Source organism: Helianthus annuus, chromosome 16 (genome assembly GCF_002127325.2).
Source record: "Helianthus annuus cultivar XRQ/B chromosome 16, HanXRQr2.0-SUNRISE, whole genome shotgun sequence".
Classification (NCBI taxonomy): domain Eukaryota; kingdom Viridiplantae; phylum Streptophyta; class Magnoliopsida; order Asterales; family Asteraceae; genus Helianthus; species Helianthus annuus.
In genome coordinates, this window is record NC_035448.2 from 25,661,561 (window position 1) to 25,688,783 (window position 27,223).

The window sequence follows — 27,223 nt, forward strand, 5'->3', positions numbered from 1 at the left end:
ATACGCTTCTCATAAGGTTTAAACCATTAAATGCGACACCAATAGGAATCATATAAGGCAATACGATTCCTATTGTTACGATATGCTCTAGCATGCCTGCAGTTCAGAACTAAAAAGGGTCTGAAAAGTGACCCCAATAGGAACCGTATAAGAAAATACGATTTCTATAGGGTTAATGGGAAGTGCATAGCCATCTAACATTCCACACGTATGTTCTTGAAACTCCTTTCTTCACTTATAAATAACTCATTGCCAAGCTCTCTTCTTCACTCAACTCGAAAATGGCGAACAATTCAGTTTCTTACTTAGTATTGCTTTTGCTCGTCTTCGTTCTTGCAATATCAGGTGCATAATCAATCTTATTTATTTCACTGTTATTTTTTGTTTTAGTACATATTGTAGTCTTAATTGATCAAACTTATCAATGCTTTTGGTTCGATAATGGAGAACCTATGAAAAGCTTAGCCATCAGTGGATTAGAAATCGCTCTAAATCTAGTCCATTAGAATGGACCAAGTGGATGGCTTTTAATGTATAATTTCTTTTCTTTTGTTGTTTTGTTTTAACATGGATTTACCTAATTGGACAAACCATAGAGATGAAAATGACAGTAACTCAAATAATATTGTACAACGACCTTTTTTTACCTCTCATTAAACATACAAAATTAAATGAGCGTTAACTTTTCGGAGCGAAGTAGCACGATTCATGAATGCCAGGGACAAAAGTTGTACAAATTTGAAAATTTAGCCTGGATTGCCATAATTATACAAACCACATATACGAAAATGGTAGTTAACTTAACATAAGTTGGTACCATACAAAATTTTGATAATTTAATTTGAAGTTCTTTTTGTGAAGGTTTATAACTCCCAAACATATTTTCTTTTAATTTCTTCCTTCTCTTATAATTATTCCCAATATTCTCAACATTTGCTTTACGCAAGTTCAATTTGTCTACATTCAAAAAGGTAAAAACTTTAACTGTTTTCTTTGGATTTTTTTTCCATCATATCTATCGCAGGTGCTCAGACAAAATTTATATTTCGCCGTTTAAAGTTTAATGATTATTGTACTTCAATTTGGCCCGACTATTCACACACTCCTAGTGGCTATTTTAGGGTTTATATACGCTGCGTACACAGCTATATGCAGCGTATAGGTTGCATGAATTTTAGCGTGTCTGACCAAGCAATCTTAGACATAGATAACTAGGGTTTGTATACGCTACGTATAGCTTTATACGCAGCGTATAGAACCAATCAGAATTTTGTTTTGTTAGTTTGGTGTATTTGTGTTATAAATTCCCACCCGGTTCAAACATTAAATTGCTTAAAATATATAACCGTTAATGTTATACCGTTAATTTTTTTTTGAAAAACTCAGATACGGTTCGAATATATTATATTGTTATCGTTTAAATTAAATTATTATACCAAGTCTAGTACGGTTCAAATATTATATACTTTTAAATATTATACCGTTAATATTTTTAAATACTCGTGTAGGGTTCGAATATGTTATACCGTTTGAATACTCTACGGTTTAAATTAAAATAATATAACAAGTGTCAAATCTGACTGACATACGCTGCGTATAGCTCTCTACGCAGCGTATAAATACCTCGTATACTAGCTTTGTATGGCACTATACGTGGCGTATATCTGCATGATTTGACAGTGTACGAGGTTGACTGACTGGTCGTGTACCTACCCCATACCTACGCCTCGTATAGGGCTATACGCAGCGTATGCTGCGTATAGCTCTATACGAGGCATAGGTAGAGCCGTAGAGATAGGGTTTAGTTTGCAAATAGGCAACTTGGTGTGTCAATATGTACACTCATTGATTTTTATGTTATTAAAAGAGCATTCGGGTTGTCTCTTAAATGTCGGTAAACCAATACCGAATTTAGTTGAAGTGCACAATTGGAAAAGCAACTTCACTGTAAACCTAATTAAACTCGAGGTTGGCAAATATGTTTTCGTTGAATTCGTGGTTATTAAATGCTATTTCACCTAAAGTCGATGTTCAGTCGAAATAAATATGAGTTCTACGAAGTCACACTTTCAAGCAGTGGCGGACCCAGGATTTTTTTCATGGGGGTGCGAAATATTTTTAAAGATTTTAGGCCTTTAGGTATATGAAAAAAAAATTCGGGTAATATCGGGTCATATCGGGTCGGTTTGGATCCGATCGGGCCATGTAAAATAAAAGAATTTCGGTACAACTTCTAATACAACAAAATGTTGTAAATTATACTATTATAGTATTATATAATTTATATAATATAATATATAATTTCTTCTAAATATTAAAAATATATTAGTTCAGATGTTTTTAATTCTATTAAATATTACTTTATTACTCTTCCCAATGCACCATGTTACTCTTTCCCAATTGTCTATAGTTCAGATGTTTTTTAGTTCCAGAGTTCACCGGATAAAATGGCCGGAAAATGTTCGGATGCCGTTTTCACTTTTTTTTTTAATTTTTTTTCACTTTAGTGCTTCGCCTGGTCAGTTTAAAAGCTCAAGGGGTGCGGTTGCAAAATTTTATGGGGTGCGCTCAAAATTTTATCGCGTATGCTACACTGAATTTTTTTTTTTTTTTTCTAATGGGTGCGTCCGCCCACCCACCTCGGGCTGTAGGTCCGCCCCTGCTTTCAAGTGCGATAAACTAAGTTAAAATAGATATATTAGAAATCCAAAATGGTTTCCAAAGTAAACTACTTTTCCAAAACATACCCTATATATACACACATTGAGTAATATCGACTTGTTTTTTCCATGTTAATAATGTTTAATATACAAATGTTTGCTAAGGAATAAACAATCATGTAAAAACCTTATTTAATCAAAGGTGTAGTTTCATGTTCCCTGGTTCTCGTCTTCTTAATATCAAAATCAAATAACTTTCCATAACTAAGCTCCAATTTTTCGCATGACGTGAACAGAAAGCGCACCGGTACAATATTGCGACAGGGTAACCAACCTTTATCATGAAAAGTGTGACGAGAAGCAGTGTACTGAACACTGCAAGACAAATGAGAAGGCAGAATCAGGATACTGCCTCGTAGTTGAAAAGCAACAACTTAGCATATGCAGCTTCGATTGTGCCAAGTATAAACCGAGTACTCCGGCTCCACCTCCACCTCCACCAAAGCTCTTCTATTCTGGTTCATGGTTGCAGGCCAAAGTCGAGAATGTGATGCTTCCTGGGCAAAAGAATATGAATTGCACACAATGTCCCAAATAATCAACAGTCTGCATGTTTGTATGTTTTGAGTCTTTGCATGAAGTGTCTTAAATTAAGGTTATACTTGTCATTTTGACTCATATTCTAGAAAAGAGTCGTTGGGAATAACTGGATAAAGTGGGTAGTCCATGTTGTCAAGTAGTGGGTAGATTTTCTCTTGTTTGCATGTTTGTTTACGTGGTCATCGTGTATTTACAGTGTTTGTGTTTCCCTTGTGTATTTAAGCTCTTGTGTTGATGAATAAAATTATCCAGTTCCAACAATTGTGAGTTCACTTACATATCTGATATTACCAACAAAGACTTCGATGTGGTAGTTCACCTTGAATAAGCAGCAAGAAAGATAAACGTGTATGATGTTTAACCACCTGTATTGATACAAAATTCTTATCATTGTGAAATCATTTTAAATTTTTAGAGGTTCTTTATTTTAAGTCCACAAATGAAATCATTTTTTTAGATAAGGGTCTACTCTGGAATGTGATTGCCATAACATGAAGTCTTATAAGTCTGGAAATATGATATTCTTAAACTCCTACATGTGAAGTCTGAATAAAAAAATATTCACTCTAGAATATTGCTAGATTTGATAGTGTACCAATAAGAAGACCCCTTTGATGATTTTGGTTGTTAATCAAATAATTCATTTATTCATATATAAATAACTGTAATCAAGAACTAAGCTAACCCTGCAATGACGAGAATGTAGCTAAATTCTGGGGCATGATATAGTGAAATCCACATAAATCTGACGATTTTAAAAACAACTCTAAGCTATATATAACGGTGTACCATTTATAATAGATGTCAAGTGAGAGTTTAACTTGATAAATCTCCATTTGTCAAGCTCATGTTTGGCTTTGACTCGATTTATTAGTTATTTGTTAACTTTTTTTGTTTGAAAGGCTGCTTTTATTGGAAACGAGAAGAGAATACAGAATATGGAAATTACTAATAGAATGTTACATTAAAGCTCAAAATCACACCAACATAACCACTCAAGTGTTTCCAACTTTGAATTGTTTTTATAGTTAAATGCTTGGTTGGTCCCTGTGGTTTGCAAAAATTTCATACTTGGTTCTAGTGGTTTACTAATTACACGCGTGGTCCCAAAAGTTGTCAAAAATGAACTCGGTTGGTCCCGTAACCTAACCTCTGTTAAATTTATCAGTTAAGTTAACTATGTATGAAATAACTATATTACCCTTAAACAATTAAAAACTAAGAATTAAAAAATTAAAATCAGTATATATATTGAAACCTCTGCATCTATGATCCCACCCCACTTCTTCCCCAAATCACCATCACTACCATCCCCCTCTCTTTTCTCAAACAAACACCACTACCACTGAACACCCAACACCACCGAACACCCCCTACCACCACTACAAGCACCGCACTTTCTCTAGCCCAGGTCTCTCTCTTCGCGTCTAAATAAATTGGGCGTTCATAAGGATGCTTCTTCACCAACACATCACACCACCGATCAACAACACTCTTCAAATCTGTTAAAAAAAATCGAATCACACATGGCAGAGAGCTTTCTGCTTTCAGTTTTGTAACGCCCTGCGTTTTCAAACTTCCTACATTTAGAAACCTTACGTGAAATTCTAACTTTGGAAATCTTGTGTTCTTATAACCATTCTTTCATTGTAATCGTTGTAAAATACGGAACTTGCTTCGTAAATAAAACTTGTACATTACACTTTTTACCTAGTTAAATCATGTTTTATTTCATATTTCACCTTGTTACAAGTTAGGGGAAACATTGTTGCACATTATTACACAACTTAACTAACAAAATTACTCATTATAATGTTTTAAAAAAATAAAAAAATAAAGAAATATGGCAGCCCCAATTCAGCAAAATTCAGCCCATATAGTTGGGTTTTGTGGGCTAGTTTCAAGGTGTAACCCCTTCTAAACACTTCCAAAGCCCAACCCATTGAAACCCTAATCCTTCCCCCTATAAATACCACTTATAACCAGCCTCCCTACCACTTTTGCAACCCTAAAAGCTCACAAAACATCCACCAAACCGTAGCTGAAAGCAAGGGTTCGAGTAGATTGACACCCCTTCACGAAAATGAGCATAACTCACTCAATTCTTATCCGATTCACTCGATTCTTTTTCCTACTTGCTTGTATAATCATGGGGTTCGATTCCTAGACTTCTCCTTGGAGAAATCAGACCTGGAAATGCCCCGAAATAGTCCATAAACTTTCTGTTTGTGTTTATGTTCATCAAAAACTTGTTTAAACCTATGCAACTTGTGTCCAACACATCTCATACCTATGTCCTAATGCTTACAACTTATCCCATGGTTGGTTAAGCTTAAAAACAAGGTTGAGACATTTAAAATCAGAGGATTAAACCTCATAAACTTGGTGTTTTGTTTAGGGTTTTTAACCCACAAGTCATGTCAAACTTTGTCTTTGATATATGAGTGATTATGGAACAACTTGGGTTGTCCAAACATACAATCCTCACATGATTTGATGATTTCTCTTAGTTAGTGTGTATATTTCTTATTCTTTATTGTATGTTCATGACCCTCCTTGGTTGTTTTTTTTACATCAAGTGTAGTGGTGAACACATAGAGGTGCCTAAATGGAAGACTTGATCTTCCTACCTCCTACATGACTTCTATGACATTTAGAGGTACCAAAATGAAGATTTTAATCTTCTACCTCATGCTTGAACTATTGGACATATATTATATAACCTAAATATATTATTCGAATAATCGAATCTTTGATGATGAACTAGTGTTCATATGTGGGGGTACTAGATTACATCATCCTAGACTATGATAACTTGTCACGATTCTAATGGAACCTTGTTCCATGAAAACATCTAAACTCCTTCGAGTTTCCTAGTGTCAAGAACAAGCATCATATGTACTAAATGATTATTTTCCATGTTATTCTCATATCTTATTTTTACGTTGTTTTAAACACCGAATCTCGACTCTAAACATACTTGAACTTTAACCCTTATACATTCGGACTCTAAATCTCTACTCGTCAACAATTGGATAATCGGAAAACATATGCAAACTTTGTGAGTATACTCGTACTTTTCCCCTTTTTACTTTTACCACTTTTGGGGTGTAACATGTTTACCTATTGAAACTTACACATGAACTTTTGTCTAAACACATGAACATTCCTATAACATGCTTGTATATGTGATGACTTGATACTTTAAATTTGGGTGATTCTTATGTGTGGAACTTATCATTAACTTCGTACGAGCCAAACCTTGACATATGTAGCGCTATAGGATTAACGACCCGCCTCTACTGAAACTTTGGTTATGTCATGAGCAAGTTGCGTTTTCTTGGTTTGATATGTTAGACACATGCCATATTTAATGTTTATCTTGAATCGCATGCTTGCTATGAGGGATTGTTCACATTTTTATCTTATGCTATGTACGTACCAAACTTGTATACTCGCCTTTGCTTTTGCATTGAATTATTTTAAACATGTTACAGGTTGATGAGGATGATACTAAGAAAAGAAGTAGCGTTGATGCCTAGATACACATATAGACGTTAGGGTTTAATATGTTGTATCAAATTTTGTTATGTTATCATGTTGTTATGTTAAACTTGTTGTATTTGAATTTCTTGTAATGTTGACTATTTGAAGTTATGAAATGAAATGAAATTTGGATTTTCTAAATATTGTCACAAATAGCGTTATGATGTCTCTAGCAATCTTCACACTTCGTCTCATCCCGATGTTTCCGCCATTGGTTGGGGTGTGACAGATTGGTATCAGAGCCATAACTATAGGGAATTAGGAAAAGTAGGAATGCTTTCACCTAGTCTATAGTTTTAGAGCCTTATTCGTATGCTTTGCTTGGACTACTACATGATACCTTATTTGTTACTTATTTATGCTCTTTTAAACATGTATGTTACTCATGTGTAATATTTGACATGTTATTCGTACGCATTAAAGCTTGTTCTATTATGTGTTAACACTTGTTTTATCATTTCATTATTTAAGTACCATTCTTGATATGCTTTCTTATGTGTTTATACTTGCTTGTGTATTTCCTTCAACACACACTTCCCTCATGCATTTTACTCGATTATTCTAAATCCGACAACACTCATATTGTACAAATGAGACGAATTCACCAAAATAGGCGTGAAACCCACAGTTTAGTGAACGACTCTCAATCTATCTATTCTTCTTTTTACACGAGATATCGCCATTGAGCTAGGAGTGAAATCCACATCTAAATGGCAAATCTCAAATTTCAAATTCTAGTGGACCCTCGTCAACATGTCGAAATTTAAATTTTGACCCGACGAGTACCAACCACACTTAGGATACGAAATCGTCAAGATAGGGGTGAAACCCGCACCTTGTCGACTAGTTCCACTCCTTGATTTTTTCATAAATCCCGCCAAGTCTCGAAATTTCGATTGATTTGGGACATGTAGTAACCGGAAGGGTAAATACCGTTAACCGACTTGTCGGCGAGAGTATTTTACCTATTAGGCCAAAGCATGCTCCTCAAATTCAAAAGACTTTTCGACCACTTTGGTTAGTCAAAGTTCCATTTGGAACACTCCAAACTTTGGTCAAACATGTGTTTCTATTGTTCATTTTATACGATGCAATCTTTCAACCTCGAGTTTACCTTTGATTTCTCTTTTCACACGCACAACATATCGAACCTTTTCGATACATTTATATATGCATGATTTTCATATAATTTAAATTCATATTCCTTGTAACAACTAGTGGAGAGGTATCATCGAGATTGGAGTGACTTCCTTACCTTGACGAGTGACTCCACCCCTCTTCCCTTAAAACGACCTCACCAGGGGTGATTCCCTTACTTAGGTGACCGTTACCCAAAACTTCTCTTTCAAAATATTTTATTATGCAAACCCGATCATGTTTTATACCTAAATCATTTATCATTATTCAAAATACCTACTTATACCGATTTCAAAATACATTGTTTATCAAACGTACTTCTTATTCTACCATCCATTTTCACTCAAATCATATACACGAGATTCTTAATCATGTCTTTACCGTTTTACTACACGAATTTCCAAACCTTACGAAATGCTACCTATCAATTTAATCGGTCTAATGAATCTCTTGCCCATGAACTTCATATCTGATTTATTAACTGAAACACGTTCACATTATATCATCATACTAGAGACTTCCACTCTTAATCGAAATCAAACTAACCTTTCTCAATTACTTATAAGGCCTCATAGATGTTATATGATCGTTTTACCAAATACTCTTTCCAACATCAATAAATCCTTTGTTAAAATTATTTTTAAACAATCACTAAGTTCTTTTACTAAATTTCTTTTCTAAGGGTCGACGTTTCCACAAGAACTTTCAAAGTTCAAAATTTCATGTTTTGATGCAAATGAAACAAACCCGTTATTTAAAAAAAAAAAAAAAAAAACCTTCTCTACAACGCTTAACTCGTCATCCAAATTTCAAAACACGTGGGCTAGAAGACTTTATGGGGACCGACAATTTTCAACATACGTGAACTCCTTTTTTTAACAAAAGTAGCATTTCAATCATTACAAAATACGTTAAGCATGACCAATGAGTACTTTATGTTCCTTTACATATACAAACTATATTCTACCTTTCAAACCAAGCTCAATCTAATTTCGATTCGACAAACTCAACGTTTTGTTTAAACAACTATACATGCACATCATCATACACATTTTAGACGATATCTCGCGATAACATCATTTATATCGTTCGTATCTACATACTTAACCTTTTTTTTTCTCCGCAATGTCTCAACGTACACCATATACGCAATATTTATTTTTCATACCTACACCTATGTTCATACGTTTTATGCTTGTACTCATACACATACTACTTATACGTTTTACGCTTCTACTTGTACACATACTACTTACACGTTTTATGTTTATGCTCATACATTCATGCGTATTCATACATAAACTTATGCTCATACTTTCATCCTTACTCATGATTCGTACATTCGTATCTATACGCGAGCGTAATCCGAGGGATTCGCTTACGTGGGTCCCATACTTGCTTAAACATAAACATGCTTACATACGACATTCTTCTACGTACACATTCTTATTTTCAAATTCATGTATACCTTGATTCATACATAACTAGTACAAGCTATGTGGATCATGCGACGATCAGTATAATCGCGGGTGCACACGGGATTATAGTGATAGGCGTATGAGAACCATAGAGCGTACTACTGTGTATGGTAAGACACGGAACGTAACATGACCCCGAGTAACGAAACGGACGTAATGTGGTTAAAACATGGTGGATACGCCGCTGGTACTTCCTATATATAAGTGTTTTCACCATGTTACCAAACTTTCGTAAAACGTGCCATGAGAAATTCAGTGTGTTGCAGACCTTTTGGACCTAATACAACTTCACGCAACTCACAAACGCATTATATCCGATTATTCATGACGAGACTTCATCCTTAACACACTACGTTCATCTATCCAACACTTATGCTATTCACATACTTGTACTCTTTAAGAGCCATTCGTTCATTCTATACTCGTATTATTTTATACAAAACTCGTTCGCAATCCAGCTTGTTTAAACATTTGAGTCCTAACTTACCTCATTACCTATAAAATAGCCTCCCTATTCTTGATTCTTGTGTAACTATACTTAGTATCTCTCTATTGCTTTATTTAAAGTAACAAACCTTTTCGTTCCTCTCAATAAACAGGTTTTACGAAAGTATGATTTTTTTATACTATCCTTAAAAACTTCCCCTTGCAAATCTACCTTGATGTTCTCCAAAATTTGGTACTTTTCAAAACTTTCAAACTTCCCAAGTTTCAATTCTTAATGATCACCTTTATGCCAAAAACTCTTTCAAGCCTTCCTCTTGAATAAATTTCGGGACGAAATTTCCTAAAGGATGGGAGACTGTAACGCCCTGCGTTTTCAAACTTCCTACATTTAGAAACCTTACGTGAAATTCTAACTTTGGAAATCTTGTGTTCTTATAACCATTCTTTCATTGTAATCGTTGTAAAATACGGAACTTGCTTCGTAAATAAAACTTGTACATTACACTTTTTACCTAGTTAAATCATGTTTTATTTCATATTTCACCTTGTTACAAGTTAGGGGAAACATTGTTGCACATTATTACACAACTTAACTAACAAAATTACTCATTATAATGTTTTAAAAAAATAAAAAAATAAAGAAATATGGCAGCCCCAATTCAGCAAAATTCAGCCCATATAGTTGGGTTTTGTGGGCTAGTTTCAAGGTGTAACCCCTTCTAAACACTTCCAAAGCCCAACCCATTGAAACCCTAATCCTTCCCCCTATAAATACCACTTATAACCAGCCTCCCTACCACTTTTGCAACCCTAAAAGCTCACAAAACATCCACCAAACCGTAGCTGAAAGCAAGGGTTCGAGTAGATTGACACCCCTTCACGAAAATGAGCATAACTCACTCAATTCTTATCCGATTCACTCGATTCTTTTTCCTACTTGCTTGTATAATCATGGGGTTCGATTCCTAGACTTCTCCTTGGAGAAATCAGACCTGGAAATGCCCCGAAATAGTCCATAAACTTTCTTTTTGTTTTTATGTTCATCAAAAACTTGTTTAAACCTATGCAACTTGTGTCCAACACATCTCATACCTATGTCCTAATGCTTACAACTTATCCCATGGTTGGTTAAGCTTAAAAACAAGGTTGAGACATTTAAAATCAGAGGATTAAACCTCATAAACTTGGTGTTTTGTTTAGGGTTTTTAACCCACAAGTCATGTCAAACTTTGTCTTTGATACATGAGTGATTATGGAACAACTTGGGTTGTCCAAACATACAATCCTCACATGATTTGATGATTTCTCTTAGTTAGTGTGTATATTTCTTATTCTTTATTGTATGTTCATGACCCTCCTTGGTTGTTTTTTTTTACATCAAGTGTAGTGGTGAACACATAGAGGTGCCTAAATGGAAGACTTGATCTTCCTACCTCCTACATGACTTCTATGACATTTAGAGGTACCAAAATGAAGATTTTAATCTTCTACCTCATGCTTGAACTATTGGACATATATTATATAACCTAAATATATTATTCGAATAATCGAATCTTTGATGATGAACTAGTGTTCATATGTCGGGGTACTAGATTACATCATCCTAGACTATGATAACTTGTCACGATTCTAATGGAACCTTGTTCCATGAAAACATCTAAACTCCTTCGAGTTTCCTAGTGTCAAGAACAAGCATCATATGTACTAAATGATTATTTTCCATGTTATTCTCATATCTTATTTTTACGTTGTTTTAAACACCGAATCTCGACTCTAAACATACTTGAACTTTAACCCTTATACATTCGGACTCTAAATCTCTACTCGTCAACAATTGGATAATCGGAAAACATATGCAAACTTTGTGAGTATACTCGTACTTTTCCCCTTTTTACTTTTACCACTTTTGGGGTGTAACATGTTTACCTATTGAAACTTACACATGAACTTTTGTCTAAACACATGAACATTCCTATAACATGCTTGTATATGTGATGACTTGATACTTTAAATTTGGGTGATTCTTATGTGTGGAACTTATCATTAACTTCGTACGAGCCAAACCTTGACATATGTAGCGCTATAGGATTAACGACCCGCCTCTACTGAAACTTTGGTTATGTCATGAGCAAGTTGCGTTTTCTTGGTTTGATATGTTAGACACATGCCATATTTAATGTTTATCTTGAATCGCATGCTTGCTATGAGGGATTGTTCACATTTTTATCTTATGCTATGTACGTACCAAACTTGTATACTCGCCTTTGCTTTTGCATTGAATTATTTTAAACATGTTACAGGTTGATGAGGATGATGCTAAGAAAAGAAGTAGCGTTGATGCCTAGATACACATATAGACGTTAGGGTTTAATATGTTGTATCAAATTTTGTTATGTTATCATGTTGTTATGTTAAACTTGTTGTATTTGAATTTCTTGTAATGTTGACTATTTGAAGTTATGAAATGAAATGAAATTTGGATTTTCTAAATATTGTCACAAATAGCGTTATGATGTCTCTAGCAATCTTCACACTTCGTCTCATCCCGATGTTTCCGCCATTGGTTGGGGTGTGACAAGTTTTGACTTCAAACAATAACTATTAATTTGTAACACACACTGAACCAGTGAAGAAGAAGCTATGACAGAGATTATAATGGCTAACATCACTCCGTCGGGGCGGTCGCTAGAGGAAGAACGACTGGTGATGCGAGACATTGCCATGGCCGCCGGTGAAGCTTACGCGAAAGAAGGAGATCCATTTTGTTTGATCACTCAACGGTAATTAATGATGACAATAATATTATAACTGATTCAAAGTTAGGTTTATGAAATTGTTTGTGTATTAGTGGATTTTGATGGTAAGTAGGTTTTAGTTGGAGAATAGGAAGAGTTTGTAGTCATTGTAGGTTGCAGTTTTGGTTCTTATGTATAGAAATTATAGATAATTAAATTTAGAGATTATTTTTGTTTTTAATTTAGAGGTTTTGGAAGATTAGGTGGAGATGGATGGTGGTTGTTATGGTAGAAGAATGGTGAAAGAAAGAGAGAGAGAGAGAGAGAGATGGGGAAGATGATGGTGGTGGGCCATCTCCTTAATTTATCTTTTTTAACCTTTAAGGGTAAATTAGTAATTTCACACATACTTAACTAAGAAATCTAACCTAAGTTAATGATAAGGACCACACGAGTGCAAAAATTACAAATACTGGGACCAAGTGTGTAATTAGTAAACCACTAGGATCAAGTTTGCAATATTTGCAAACCACAGGGACCAACCAAGCATTTAACTCTTGTTTTTAAGAGGAACCCCAATGTCTTTATTTCTTCCCGTATTCGCCTGATCTCTATGTTTTTAGAGTATAAGACCATGTTATCCCTTGCTTGTCATATTACTCAACAAGAGATCCATATAATTGCTTGTACTGTTGGATATTTATGTCCGGTTCGATAAGTCAACGCTTCCGACCGGGTCTTGACCTGTAAGAGTTACACCGTGGGCAACAAACTAAAATCCACTTAACTAATTTAACTGGTAATTACGAATGATACGCAGGTATTGAACTGAGAGACGAGTACGTGGACCGAGTGGGACAAGAACATTCTTGCATCGCCACTTGTCACGCACCCAAATCGCAGCCAATGGCAATACACGCAAAGGATCTTCTTGCCACTTGTCGCGCACCTAAATCTTGGCCAATACGCATGCACTATGCATGTCCGCCACTTGGCAAACATGCATAGATCTTCATCCATTATTTATATACATGTTGGTCTTGCACTTTTGGGTTTGGAAGACTTAAACCAAAACTCACATAACACACACAACCCAACCGGCCAAGACCACCGCCGTCGCCGGCCAGGACCGCCGGCCATCACCGCCGCGAGACCTGTGATAACCGGTAATTTACGCCCTTAATTACGTGATTAACAGGAGAATTTCGCGACAATAAATAGTGTTTACAACACAGATTAACTTAATTAGGCCTCTGGAGTGTCTAGGAACGTCTATACGAGTTTACAATGCGTGAACGGTGGTTTACGAAAAAATCTGCTGAATGATAAGTGACAACGGATTGAAACCGAACAGAATACTGACAACACCGACAAATATTGAATATTTACGATACATTTTAGCTTTGTAATTTAATTCTTATAACCGTAGACGAAACCGGATCGAAAAACGGATGGGAATGGCAACCGACACAACCTACGCGCTTTTACGTAACCGACGATTAAAATGCGACAACAACAACCACAGACGCTATTTTATCCCGAATCAAAAATTATATTTTACGACGCTACGGGGAGTTCGGGTCACAAAAACAAGTTCATAGGAGATTTCGGGCCACAAGAAATACGAGATTTGGGCTTGTGGGCCTTAGGCCCAAGCCCAAAACCCACAAAACCCAAATCTGCTTATAAATAAGAACCTATAGTTCTTTTCTTCTCATTTCACAAAAACAAATTACACACTAACACACACACCTCGATCTCTCTCACTCGGCACCGGACGAATTCCGGCGATCGGCGACCGTGAAGTTTTCCGGCGGCCCTTTCTTCTCCGATGAGCACAGCAGCCCCCCCTTTCTTTTGTGATCCAGAAAACAATCACCACCGCCACCACAGTCCGGTGGTGGTGCGGCGACGATAACGAGCAGGGGGAGATGGGAGAGAAAGAACGAAGAGGAGAGAGAGAGAATCGGTGATGGTGAGCGGCGGTCACGTCTCGAACCGGTGGTCTACGTCTCGGACCGGCGGTCCTTGTCTCGGATCGGTGATCCTTGCTTCGGTCCGTCGGGTTTCGTTGGTAAACCTTCCTCCCCTGCTTATTTCTTTTACTTTCCTCTTGATTCAGAAGTTGATGTTGGTGTTCAGCTGGATAACGGGTCGACTCGGGTCAGACGAGTCAACTTAGCGCAGTCAAGACTTCGGGTTTTCAAGTGAGCTTCAGGTTGATTTTGGTTCAGAATTGGTACAACTGGTTCGAGTTGTGGTTCTCGGCTCAGATCGGGTTCGGTTCGGGCGGATTAGTCAACTTTTGAAATGGTTCAGGTTGACTCGGTCAACTCAGCGAGTTGACTCAGTCAACTAAGCAAGTCAAAACAAGTCAACTGGTCAAGTGCGGTCAACAGCTTCGGTCGGACGGCTCGGTTCGGTCAGATTGCTCGGTTCGCCCAGACAACTAGGTTCAGTCGACTCGGTCAAACCGAGTCGACTCGGTCAAACCGAGTCGACTCGGTCAAACCTGGTCAACTCAGTTGACTCGGTCAATATCCCGACGCGAAGACTTTGTGAAAATTAATTGCGCGTTTATTTCGTTATTTCTATAATTTTAGTTACGTGATAAACGAGCTCTCGAACCGAATAATAAAAATCGTTAATTATAAAGTTTACGGCTTCGTGTATTACCTTTGTTTTTATAACTTGAGTTTATATTGTTAAATCTTGTTGGTTTTTGAAAATAAAAGGACAACTTGTGTTGTCGGGGCCGTCCAAAAACAGAAGAAACTCTGCCCGTTTTTCGAGAAAATCCGTAAAACTAAAACGCGTTTTATTATAAAACGAACTATCGGAATTCAAGTGATCTTTTAGTAACAAAAAAAAACAAATATCAACGACACTTTACGACATCACGAAAAACGACAATTTGATATTATTTTCGACAATGCTTTTATAAAATAAAACGTGATATAGTATTTTCAATTCTTTCATCATTTTCGACAATTCTTTAAAGTATCAACCAATACGAATTCTTTATATAAAATAAATATAGTTATATATTTATTACAAATGTCGTACAACGCGAATTCTTCTATAAAAATAAATATTTTATATATTTATTTTCGAACACGACAACTCGACGATTTTATTTTAAATATAACTTTTCATATTTATTTTACACGCCGGAACGGCATATAAGAATATCTTGACAAAAATCAAACGAAACGCGATATATAATACGAGTTTATTGTATAATTGTCGTACGAGTTTGTTATATATATATACTTTCATGCAAGTATACTTTACATACACGTACAATTTCTCCAGACAACTAATACGATTATACTTGTATATTTATATACTTTTATATAAATATCCATATATTTTAAACCTCTCGAGAACTAAGTCTTTTCAAGACTCCTTAAATACCGACGAATAAACGAACTAGGCAAGCATAACTTCTTCGCTTCTTTCGATTCGGTGGAGCTCGGTAACACGAAGATTTGTTACCACATTAATTAGAAACTTATAAGATATTCCGTGTTAGGAATATTGTAGAATGCACGCTAGCGAGTCTCGCCTTGGAAACGACATCACGAAGTCATATATAGCTAGGTTTCCACATGAATATTCAGGTGAGTTCATAACCCCACCTTTTTACAGTTTACATTTTTCAAAATGTTTTCGGGGTGGAAAGACATGCACTTTTTGCAAAGCATAAAAGAATTACATATTTCTAAACCATTTTACAAGCAAGTTTTAACGGACACAAATGGTTTACGAAAAGCTTATATTTATACCGGTTTTTGCAAACAAGCGTAATTTTTCGAAGTGTGCATACACACGAATTCTAGTTTTCTAAACTACGAGAAAATACAAGTACAAGAGTTTAAAAATACATGAGTAATGGTATGATGAATACAAAAACGAGAAGCACACTTGGTGATAACTAGTACCAAGTATGATGCGTTTGAGGAATGATACGAGAAATCGTGTCACGAATAGGGTACCATAAGCACCATTAATCGTGTACATACTTAGACCGCAGAACAAAAGGTTAGATCTAACGGGTGTCAGGGCAGCCACACTCTCGGTGAGAACGAGTACCGAGTAGTGCTTTTGTGTCTCAGTCGTGAATCGACAACTAGAAAAATGCCTATGGTTTGGTTGCTTCCTATGTCGTGTCACATGTTAATGGCCTTGCAACCCATTAACAAATTGATACATACAAGAATACTTGATTTATACAAGAATACATGATTTATACAAGAATACTTGATTTATACAAGAATACTTGATTTATATAAAGTTTCCATATAACTTGACAAGAAAATGATTTTAAATTCGTTTTCTCAACAATACTTCAAAAACCGGTTATTCAAAAAGATTTATTTCAAATCTTTTACAAAGAAACCATGAACTCGCTCAACTTTATGTTGATTTTTCGCATGTTGCTTTCTCAGGTTACTTTTCAAAGTTAAGGCACAGTTGGAATACGAGAACCATGAAGAGTCGAGTACTTAGTGGCATTCATTTTCTAAAAGACTTAGCTTATTTGCTTCCACTATGCAATGAAGATACCAGTCCAGTCACGCCAAGCTCTGATATTTCGGGGTGTGGCAAGACCGCCGCCCACCTCCGCCGTTTTCCGACCCATTCTCGCGTTTCGATAGTTCGTACAACTAGCACTTGTTCGTTGAACCTCGGTGTCTCAACCGGTTATTCACTAACCGAAGGTATATCTGAACCCCCTATAGTTGATGCTCTATTTCGTGTTTGCATGTTGGTGATCTGGTGTGACAACTCGAGTTTCCAAGATTCCTATTTCGCATTTATTGCACGTTCATTGGTTGTTTAGTTGTTTATTTGCACAATTAGTGGCTATGGAATTGTATACGTTTTGATGCAATGAATCGTATTGTGTGATTGTGCATGGTTATGTGTTAATTATGAAAGACTTGTCAAATATATGAACTTGGTGGTGAAACTGTGAAATTGTTTGAGATGGTGTACTATTGAAAAATATAATAATTAAGGGTGTATAGAGTAATTAGTGAAACTTAAACTATTCTTAACCCTAATCCCTTTTCACTAATCATTACACAAAACAAAACACGTACTTTCATTCTCTGATTCTCTGGCAATCATCATCATCATCATTGGCACAAGCTATTCATCACTTTCGATTTCCACACTCTAACTAGAATCAATTCAAGGTAAGTGTTTGTTGATTATTTGATTGTTAGCAATTCTTGATTCTTGTGAATTCTTGCAAACCCTAGTTCTTCACATGCTAAGTTCTGTAATTGTTAAATTGATTCTGATTATTGTGATTATGATGATTGACTAGTTGTATAATCGATTGTCCGATGATTAAGATACATGATTGGTTTAATAAATTGGATTACTGCTATACAGATGCATAAGAAATTAGGGTTTTAGAGCGATGAATGTAACTGTTGATCGAAGGAAACGTAACTGTTACAATTACAAAGAACGTATGATTGAATGTTTGTCTGAGTTTTAAATTGAACACTATATGGTCCGATGTTTTGAAGTAATATTAGGGTTCGAACTTTGTTTGTAAACCCTTGTCCGAATTGTAATGGTAGTGTGTTGTCCGAACTTTAATATAAGGTGCATGTCCGAACTTCATTAATAAACATGTATGGTCCGACCTTTAAAGATGTAAGTGTGTCCGAATTTTATGTGAAACTCCCCCTTGTCTGACTTTTGTAATACAAGGGAGGGGTCTGACTTTTTTCATGTGGTGGGGCATGTCCGAGTTTTAAATGAGTGGAGGTGGTCCGAGTTTTAAGGGGGGACACCCCTGTCCGAGTTTTAACCCCCTACCACCCTTAGTCCGACTTTGTGACCCCTTGCCCCTTGGTCCGAGTTTCAAACCCCTTCCCCATGTCCGACTTTTAATCAGGGAAGCCCCCCCCCCCACCTTATGTCCGAGTTTTAGAAAGGGCAAGGCCCTGTCCGACTTTGTGTGATGATCAAAATGAAGCCATGAGTGTGTGTTATATAATGTTGAATCTGTTAAGATGTGTATGTCACTTTGTTAAGCCACTAACTCCGTTAAACTTGTTAAGTTTATTAACGCTGTTAAATGTACTAAGTATGTTAACAGTGGCAATTAGGTTAATATCCATGTTAGACTAAACTGTGAAATCAAAGACGTGACGCGTGAATTATGTGAACACGATTAACTGTTTACGTGATGTATGATTCTATATATATGATCGTATGATACTGAATGCAACTGTATGATCCTGCATGTATGAGCATTCTATGTGATATCATCCTGTACACTATAAGCACACAAAACACAGTTGCTTGAATATCAATGACTTGCAAACCCTAATTGGATGCAAACACTTACATCGTATCATGTGCAATGTATCCTAGGTCGTGTGTAACGGACTTAGACAGTTAATAAACCCTAGAAGCAATAACATACCGAGCAAATCAAGGTGAGTTCACACAACCAAGGCATGGGGTTCCCTGGGTGGGAATGGGATTTGATTAATTACTTGTACTTACTTAGGTAATGGAAATTAATGATATGATCCTCGGGTGAGGAAGGTTATTGATAAGATACTACTAGACTAGTGATACTTATGGAACTGATCTTCGTACACACGCCGGGGTTGGCTGCGATAATATGACTGATCTTCGCACACATGCCAGGGTTGGCTGCGATAATATGACTAATCTTCGCACACATGCCTAGGAAGGTTGCGAACTATACGCTAATCTTCGCACAGGTGCCGGGTGGCCGCGATACATATATACCTAGTCTAGAATACTTGAGAACTTTCCCTAATCTTCGCATACATGCCTAGGAGGGCTGCGATACGAACTATTACGATACATGACTTAATGAACGAATAACAGGCTTACTACACTATTACAATTACTGAACTATAAACTGTGAACTCGCTCAACTAGTTGTTGATCCTCTGTTACATGCCTTGCAGGTCGTTAGATACATGGAGCTTGCACAGGGAGGAGCGGGTCGTTGTGGAGCATGGATCGTGGATGCCATGTTAAAACTTTTAAACATTTGAACTTATGTTATACAATGGGTTTTCATACTTATGCTTCCGCTATTTTTGAAACTATAATTATGTTTTGAACACCTATCGTATTGAATGACTGGTTTGCATTTATTTTACATGATATTAATTACATGTTCGATATGATTGGTGGCCTGATCCTGGTCAGTCACGCTCCCAAGCGGTGTTATTCCGCAGGTGGATTTTGGGGGTGTGACAGATTGGTATCAGAACCATTGGTTATAAAGAACTTGGTTTTAATATGGGGAAAACGTTTTTATTAAAACCAGACTATAACCAGTACAGTGCTCTCAACGATCCACAACGACACTTCGCTCCACGTGCAAGACTCAACATACTAGGTAATAAGGTTTATGTTTATTGCCTACATGCTAGAATTGCATAGAACTTTGCTCGTAGTATGCTTAGATTTCACTGCTCATTACTTGTTATTGCTTGAGAACACCTATGTGCTTCCACTCTTCTGTCATCGCACTACACGCGAACCATTCTCACTTACACTACTTTTACTATGAAGAACAATGGCTGGACGCATTAACATGACTCAAGCCCAGTTGACGGATCTCATTAACGAACAAGTTGCTGCGGCACTTGCAGCCGCACAAGCAGGAGGTCAACACGCACAGCAACCTGTCTGCACTTTCAAGAACTTCATGGACTGTCGTCCAAGCACATTCAATGGCATGGAAGGAGCAGTGGGACTACTCCATTGGTTTGAGAAGCTCGAATCGGTATTCGAGATGTGTGAATGCCCTAAGGCTTGCAGGGTCAAGTACGCCACTGGCACGTTGGAAGGAATAGCGCTAACCTGGTGGAACGCGCAAGTACAGATCCTAGGGTTGGCAGCTGCTAACGCCACCCCTTGGAATGATTTCAAGGAGCTGATTAAACGTGAATACTGCACACGGGAAGATATTCACAAATTGGAAGATGAGTTTTACCATTTGAAAATGACGGGGTCAGAAATTGAAGCTTATACTAAAAGGTCAAACGAGCTGGCCGTGCTGTGTCCAACTATGGTGGACCCTCCAGTCAAGTGCATTGAGTTGTATCTCAAGGGGTTAGCGCCAGAGATTCAGAGCCATGTGACATCGGCTAATCTTGATAATATCCAGGCTATTCAGCGCCTTGCTCATCGTATTACGGATCAGGCAGTGGAACAGAACAAGCTGCCAAAACGCATCAGTGCTACCACTACTGCTGTTACTACTTCTACTACTCCTAGTGACAACAAAAGAAAATGGGATGGGGATTCCAGCAAGGGATCAGCTTCAGTTCAGTCACAGGTTCAGCAGCGAAAGACTGACAGTTATCAGAGTCCCAGTCAGCACTCTTCAGGCAATCAGGGGCAGGGTAGATATCGGGGAATTCACCCGCTATGTAACAGGTGCGACAGACACCACAGTGGACGGTGTCGCAAGGAGCGTTGTCAGAGATGTCTCAAGATAGGGCATGAAGCTAAAGACTGCAGGAGTTCCCGACCTGCAAATCAGAATCAGCAACACCCACCAACAGCTCCACAGAACCAGCATCAGCAGCAGCAACAGCGGGGCGACAGGGGATGTTTTCAGTGTGGGGCTAAAAGTCATGTCAAGCGTTATTGTCCCCAGTTGAAGCAGAACCAGAATCGCAACAATAACAACAATCAGGGAAATGGCAACAACAACAACAATGGTGGGAACAATAACGGCAACGAAGCTAGGGGACGAGTATTTGTACTGGGGCAGGGAGAAGCGAGAAATGATCCCAACGTAGTCATGGATAAGTTTCTTCTTGACGACTTTTATGTTACTATATTGTTTGATTCGGGTGCGGATACAAGTTACATGTCATTGAAAGTTAGCCAAATGTTAAAACGTGCACCAACTCCCCTAAACACCAAACATGCCGTAGAATTAGCTAACGGTAAAAGTCTAGAAGCAACACACATAGTTCAGGGTGTAATCTTATCCTCGCTGGTCAGACTTTCACCATCGACCTCATTCCTATAGTTCTGGGTAATTCTGACATCGTCGTCGGCATGGATTGGTTATCCAAGCAGCAAGCAGAGATCCTATGCAAGGAGAAGATCATTCGTATTCCTCGTTCGGGTAAGGAACCTCTCGAAGTTCAAGGCGACAAGAGTCATGCAGTGGTTGGCATCATCTCTTTCCTGAAGGCTCAGAAATGTTTACGAAAGGGTCACACTGCCATTTTGGCACTAGTTACGGATGCATCGTCGAAAGAGAAAAGGATAGAGGATATTCCAGTTGTACGCGAATTTCCTCAAGTATTTCCTGAAGATTTACCTGGTCTACCGCCTCATCGCCAGGTCGAGTTTCAAGTCGAGCTAGCTCCAGGAGCAACGCCTATAGCTCGCGCACCGTATCGTTTAGCTCCAACGGAATTGGAAGAACTGTCTAAGCAACTACAAGAGCTCTTGGATAAAGGCTTCATTCGTCCAAGCTCTTCGCCTTGGGGAGCTCCAGTATTATTCGTGAAAAAGAAGGATGGCACTTTCAGGATGTGTATAGACTACCGCGAACTGAGCAAGGTCACAGTGAAGAACCGTTATCCTCTTCCTCGCATTGACGATTTATTCGACCAGTTGCAAGGGTCGAGTTACTATTCCAAGATTGATCTAAGGTCAGGGTATCATCAGCTGAGAGTCCGGGATGAGGACGTCTCAAAGACAGCATTCAGAACTCGCTACGGTCACTACGAGTTTCTAGTCATGCCATTTGGGCTTACGAACGCCCCTGCAGTTTTCATGGATCTTATGAACAGGGTGTGCAAACCCTATCTTGACAAGTTCGTCATTGTCTTCATCGACGACATTCTGATCTACTCCAAGAGTCAGGAGGAACACGAGCAGCACTTACGTCTTATCTTGGAACTTCTTCGAAAGGAACAACTGTACGCCAAGTTTTCAAAATGCGACTTATGGCTTCGTGAAGTCCATTTCTTAGGCCATGTGGTGAACAGGGATGGGATTCATGTCGATCCATCCAAGGTAGATTCGATACGGAACTGGCCTGCACCGCGTACACCAACGGAAATACGCCAATTCTTAGGTTTGGCGGGGTATTACAGACGATTCATCAAAGACTTCTCGAAGATCGCACAGCCGCTTACAATGCTGACACAGAAAGGTGTTACCTACCGTTGGGGAGATTCCCAGGAAACCGCTTTTCAGTACTTAAAGGATAGGGTTTGCAGCGCACCTATTCTCTCATTGCCAGAGGGCACGGACGATTTTGTAGTATATTGTGACGCATCGATACAGGGGCTTGGTTGTGTATTGATGCAGCGGGATAAAATTATTGCCTACGCTTCGCGACAACTCAAAGTTCATGAACGGAACTACACGACGCACGATTTAGAGCTGGGAGCTGTTGTTTTCGCGCTTAAGATATGGCGACACTACTTGTACGGTACCAAGTGCACTATTTACACCGATCACAGGAGTCTCGAGCATATCTTCAAGCAGAAGGAATAGAACATGCGTCAACAACGATGGGTCGAGTTACTTAATGATTAAGAATGCGCCATCAAGTACCATCCAGGCAAAGCCAACGTTGTGGCTGACGCTCTCAGTCGAAAAGACACTCTACCTAGGCGTGTACGAGCTTTGCAGCTCACTATTCAGTTAGATCTTCCTGCACAGATACGAGATGCTCAGGTAGAAGCATTGAAACCAGAAAACGTCAGGGCTGAAGCCTTACGCGGCTCAAGGCAACGATTAGAACAGAAGGAAGACGGCGCCTACTATGTAACAGGACGTATTTGGGTCCCACTTTATGGCGGTTTACGAGAACTTGTGATGGATGAAGCGCACAAGTCTCGCTACTCAGTACATCCAGGGTCGGATAAAATGTACCACGACATCAGAACTACGTATTGGTGGCCTAGCATGAAGGCCCACATTGCTACCTATGTCGGCAAGTGCTTGACCTGTGCAAGAGTCAAGGCAGAATATCAGAAACCAGCAGGCTTACTTCAGCAACCAAAGATACCATAGTGGAAATGGGAGGAAATTTCCATGGATTTTGTTACCAGCCTACCTAGATCCCAGCGTGGGAACGATACTATTTGGGTGATCGTGGATCGACTCACCAAGTCTGCTCATTTCCTGGCAATCAAAGAAACAGACAAGTTTTCCACACTAGCAGACCTATACTTGAAGGAAGTAGTCTCAAGGCACGGGGTGCCCACCTCTATCATTTCGGATCGCGACGCACGATTCACATCAGAACTATGGCAATCAATGCACAAGGCTTTTGGCTCTCGGTTAGATATGAGCACGGCTTATCACCCTCAGACGGACGACCAGTCTGAGCGCACGATTCAAACCTTAGAAGACATGCTTCGGGCATGTGTTATCGATTTTGGCAACGGCTGGGAAAACCGTCTCCCTTTGGTGGAGTTCTCATACAATAACAGTTATCACACTAGCATACAAGCCGCTCCATTTGAGGCATTGTACGGGCGTAAATGCCGGTCACCTCTCTGTTGGGCAGAGGTGGGGGATAGTCAAATCACGGGTCCCGAACTTATAGTGGACACCACGGAAAAGATTGCACCTACCAGCTGAACTCGGTGCAGTTCACAATGTTTTCCACGTGTCGAATCTGAAGAAGTGCTTGTCAGATGAGACCCTCATAGTTCCCTTGAAGGAGCTCACTATCGACGAGCGGTTGCAGTTCGTCGAGGAACCAGTTGAAATCACGGACCGGGATATCAAGGTCCTCAAGAACACTAGAATACCTCTTGTACGAGTTCGTTGGAACTCCCGTCGTGGCCCAGAGTATACCTGGGAACGAGAAGATCAAATGAAACTCAAGTATCCCCAGTTATTCGAAACCAATGCAACTACTGCTGAGGCTGAAGCTACTACAGCAGAATTTCGGAACGAAATTCCAAATCAACGGGGGGATGATGTGACACCCCAGGAAAACCAGTAATTCCTCAGTAACCGCATGCTAAATTTCGGGACGAAATTTCTTTCAAGTTGGGGATAATGTGACAACTCGAGTTTCCAAGATTCCTATTTCGCATTTATTGCACGTTCATTGGTTGTTTAGTTGTTTATTTGCACAATTAGTTGCTATGGAATTGTATACGTTTTGATGCAATGAATCGTATTGTGTGATTGTGCATGGTTATGTGTTAATTATGAAAGACTTGTCAAATATATGAACTTGGTGGTGAAACTGTGAAATTGTTTGAGATGGTGTACTATTGAAAAATATAATAATTAAGGGTGTATAGAGTAATTAGGGAAACTTAAACTATTCTTAACCCTAATCCCTTTTCACTAATCATTACACAAAACAAAACACGTACTTTCATTCTCTGATTCTCTGGCAATCATCATCATCATCATCGTTGGCACAAGCTATTGATAACTTTCGATTTCCACACTCTAACTAGAATCAATTCAAGGTAAGTGTTTGTTGATTATTTGATTGTTAGCAATTCTTGATTCTTGTGAATTCTTGCAAACCCTAGTTCTTCACATGCTAAGTTCTGTAATTGTTAGATTGATTCTGATTATTGTGATTATGATGATTGACTAGTTGTATAATCGATTGTCCGATGATTAAGATACATGATTGATTTAATAAATTGGATTACTGCTATACAGATGCATAAGAAATTAGGGTTTTAGAGCGATGACTGTAACTGTTGATCGAAGGAAACGTAACTGTTACAATTACAAAGAACGTATGATTGAATGTTTGTCTGAGTTTTAAATTGAACACTATATGGTCCGATGTTTTGAAGTAATATTAGGGTCCGAACTTTGTTTGTAAACCCTTGTCCGAATTGTAATGGTAGTGTGTTGTCCGAACATTAATATAAGGTGCATGTCCGAACTTCATTAATAAACATGTATGGTCCGACCTTTAAAGATGTAAGTGTGTCCGAATTTTATGTGAAACTCCCCCTTGTCTGACTTTTGTAATACAAGGGAGGGGTCCGACTTTTTTCATGTGGTGGGGCATGTCCGAGTTTTAAATGTGTGGAGGTGGTCCGAGTTTTAAGGGGGGACACCCCTATCCGAGTTTTAACCCCCTACCACCCTTAGTCCGACTTTGTGACCCCTTGGTCCGAGTTTCAAACCCCTTCCCCATGTCCGACTTTTAATTAGGGAAGCCCCCCCCACCATATGTCTGAGTTTTAGAAAGGGCAAGGCCCTGTCCGACTTTGTGTGATGATCAAAATGAAGCCATGAGTGTGTGTTATATAATGTTGAATCTGTTAAGATGTGTATGTCACTTTGTTAAGCCACTAACTCCGTTAAACTTGTTAAGTTTATTAACGCTGTTAAATGTACTAAGTATGTTAACAGTGGCAATTAGGTTAATATCCATGTTAGACTAAACTGTGAAATCAAAGACGTGACGCATGAATTATGTGAACACGATTAACTGTTTACGTGATGTATGATTCTATATATATGATCGTATGATACTGAATGCAACTGTATGATCCTGCATGTATGAGCATTCTATGTGATATCATCCTGTACACTATAAGCACACAAAACACAGTTGCTTGAATATCAATGACTTGCAAACCCTAATTGGATGCAAACATTTACATCGTATCATGTGCAATGTATCCTAGGTCGTGTGTAACGGACTTAGACAGTTAATAAACCCTAGAAGCAATAACATACCGAGCAAATCAAGGTGAGTTCACACAGCCAAGGCATGGGGTTCCCAGGGTGGGAATGGGATTTGATTAATTACTTGTACTTACTTAGGTAATGGAAATTAATGATATGATCCTCGGGTGAGGAAGGTTATTGATAAGATACTACTAGACTAGTGATACTTATGGAACTGATCTTCGCACACACGCCGGGGTTGGCTGCGATAATATGACTGATCTTCGCACACATGCCAGGGTTGGCTGCGATAATATGACTAATCTTCGCACACATGCCTAGGAAGGCTGCGAACTATACGCTAATCTTCGCACATGTGCCGGGTGGCCACGATACAAATATACCTAGTCTAGAATACTTGAGAACTTTCCCTAATCTTCGCATACATGCCTAGGAGGGCTGCGATACGAACTATTACGATACATGACTTAATGAACGAATACCAGGCTTACTACACTATTACAATTACTGAAACTATAAACTGTGAACTCGCTCAACTAGTTGTTGATCCTCTGTTACATGCCTTGCAGGTCGTTAGATACATGGAGCTTGCACAGGGAGGAGCAGGTCGTTGTGAAGCATGGATCGTGGATGCCATGTTAAAACTTTTAAACATTTGAACTTATGTTATACAATGGGTTTTCATACTTATGCTTCCGCTACATTTTGAAACTATAATTATGTTATGAACACCTATCGTATTGAATGACTGGTTTGCATTTATTTTACTTGATATTAATTACATGTTCGATATGATTGGTGGCTTGATCCTGGTCAGTCACGCTCCCAAGCGGTGTTATTCCGCAGGTGGATTTTGGGGGTGTGACAGATTGGTATCAGAACCATTGGTTATAGAGAACTTGGTTTTAATATGGGGAAAACGTTTTTATTA

General features: G+C 38.3%; 1 protein-coding gene across 1 annotated transcript; it reads left to right on the forward strand.

Moving 5' to 3' along the window:
* The first annotated feature begins 279 nt into the window (after window positions 1-279).
* LOC110918226 (anther-specific protein SF2-like) lies at window positions 280-3,433 on the forward strand. The gene is made up of 2 exons (XM_022162564.2): window positions 280-345; window positions 2,957-3,433. The coding sequence occupies exons 1-2, from the start codon at window positions 282-284 to the stop codon at window positions 3,256-3,258; spliced, it is 366 nt and encodes a 121-aa protein (XP_022018256.1). The 5' UTR covers window positions 280-281; the 3' UTR covers window positions 3,259-3,433.
* The last annotated feature ends 23,790 nt before the right edge of the window (window positions 3,434-27,223 follow it).

Excerpts from the sequence above, each read along its gene's own strand:
- LOC110918226 (XM_022162564.2), top strand. The coding sequence starts at position 282 with ATGGCGAACAATTCAGTTTCTTACTTAGTATTGCTTTTGCTCGTCTTC. Across the intron at positions 346-2,956 it reads CTTCGTTCTTGCAATATCAG|AAAGCGCACCGGTACAATAT; the intron begins GTGCATAATCAA and ends TGACGTGAACAG.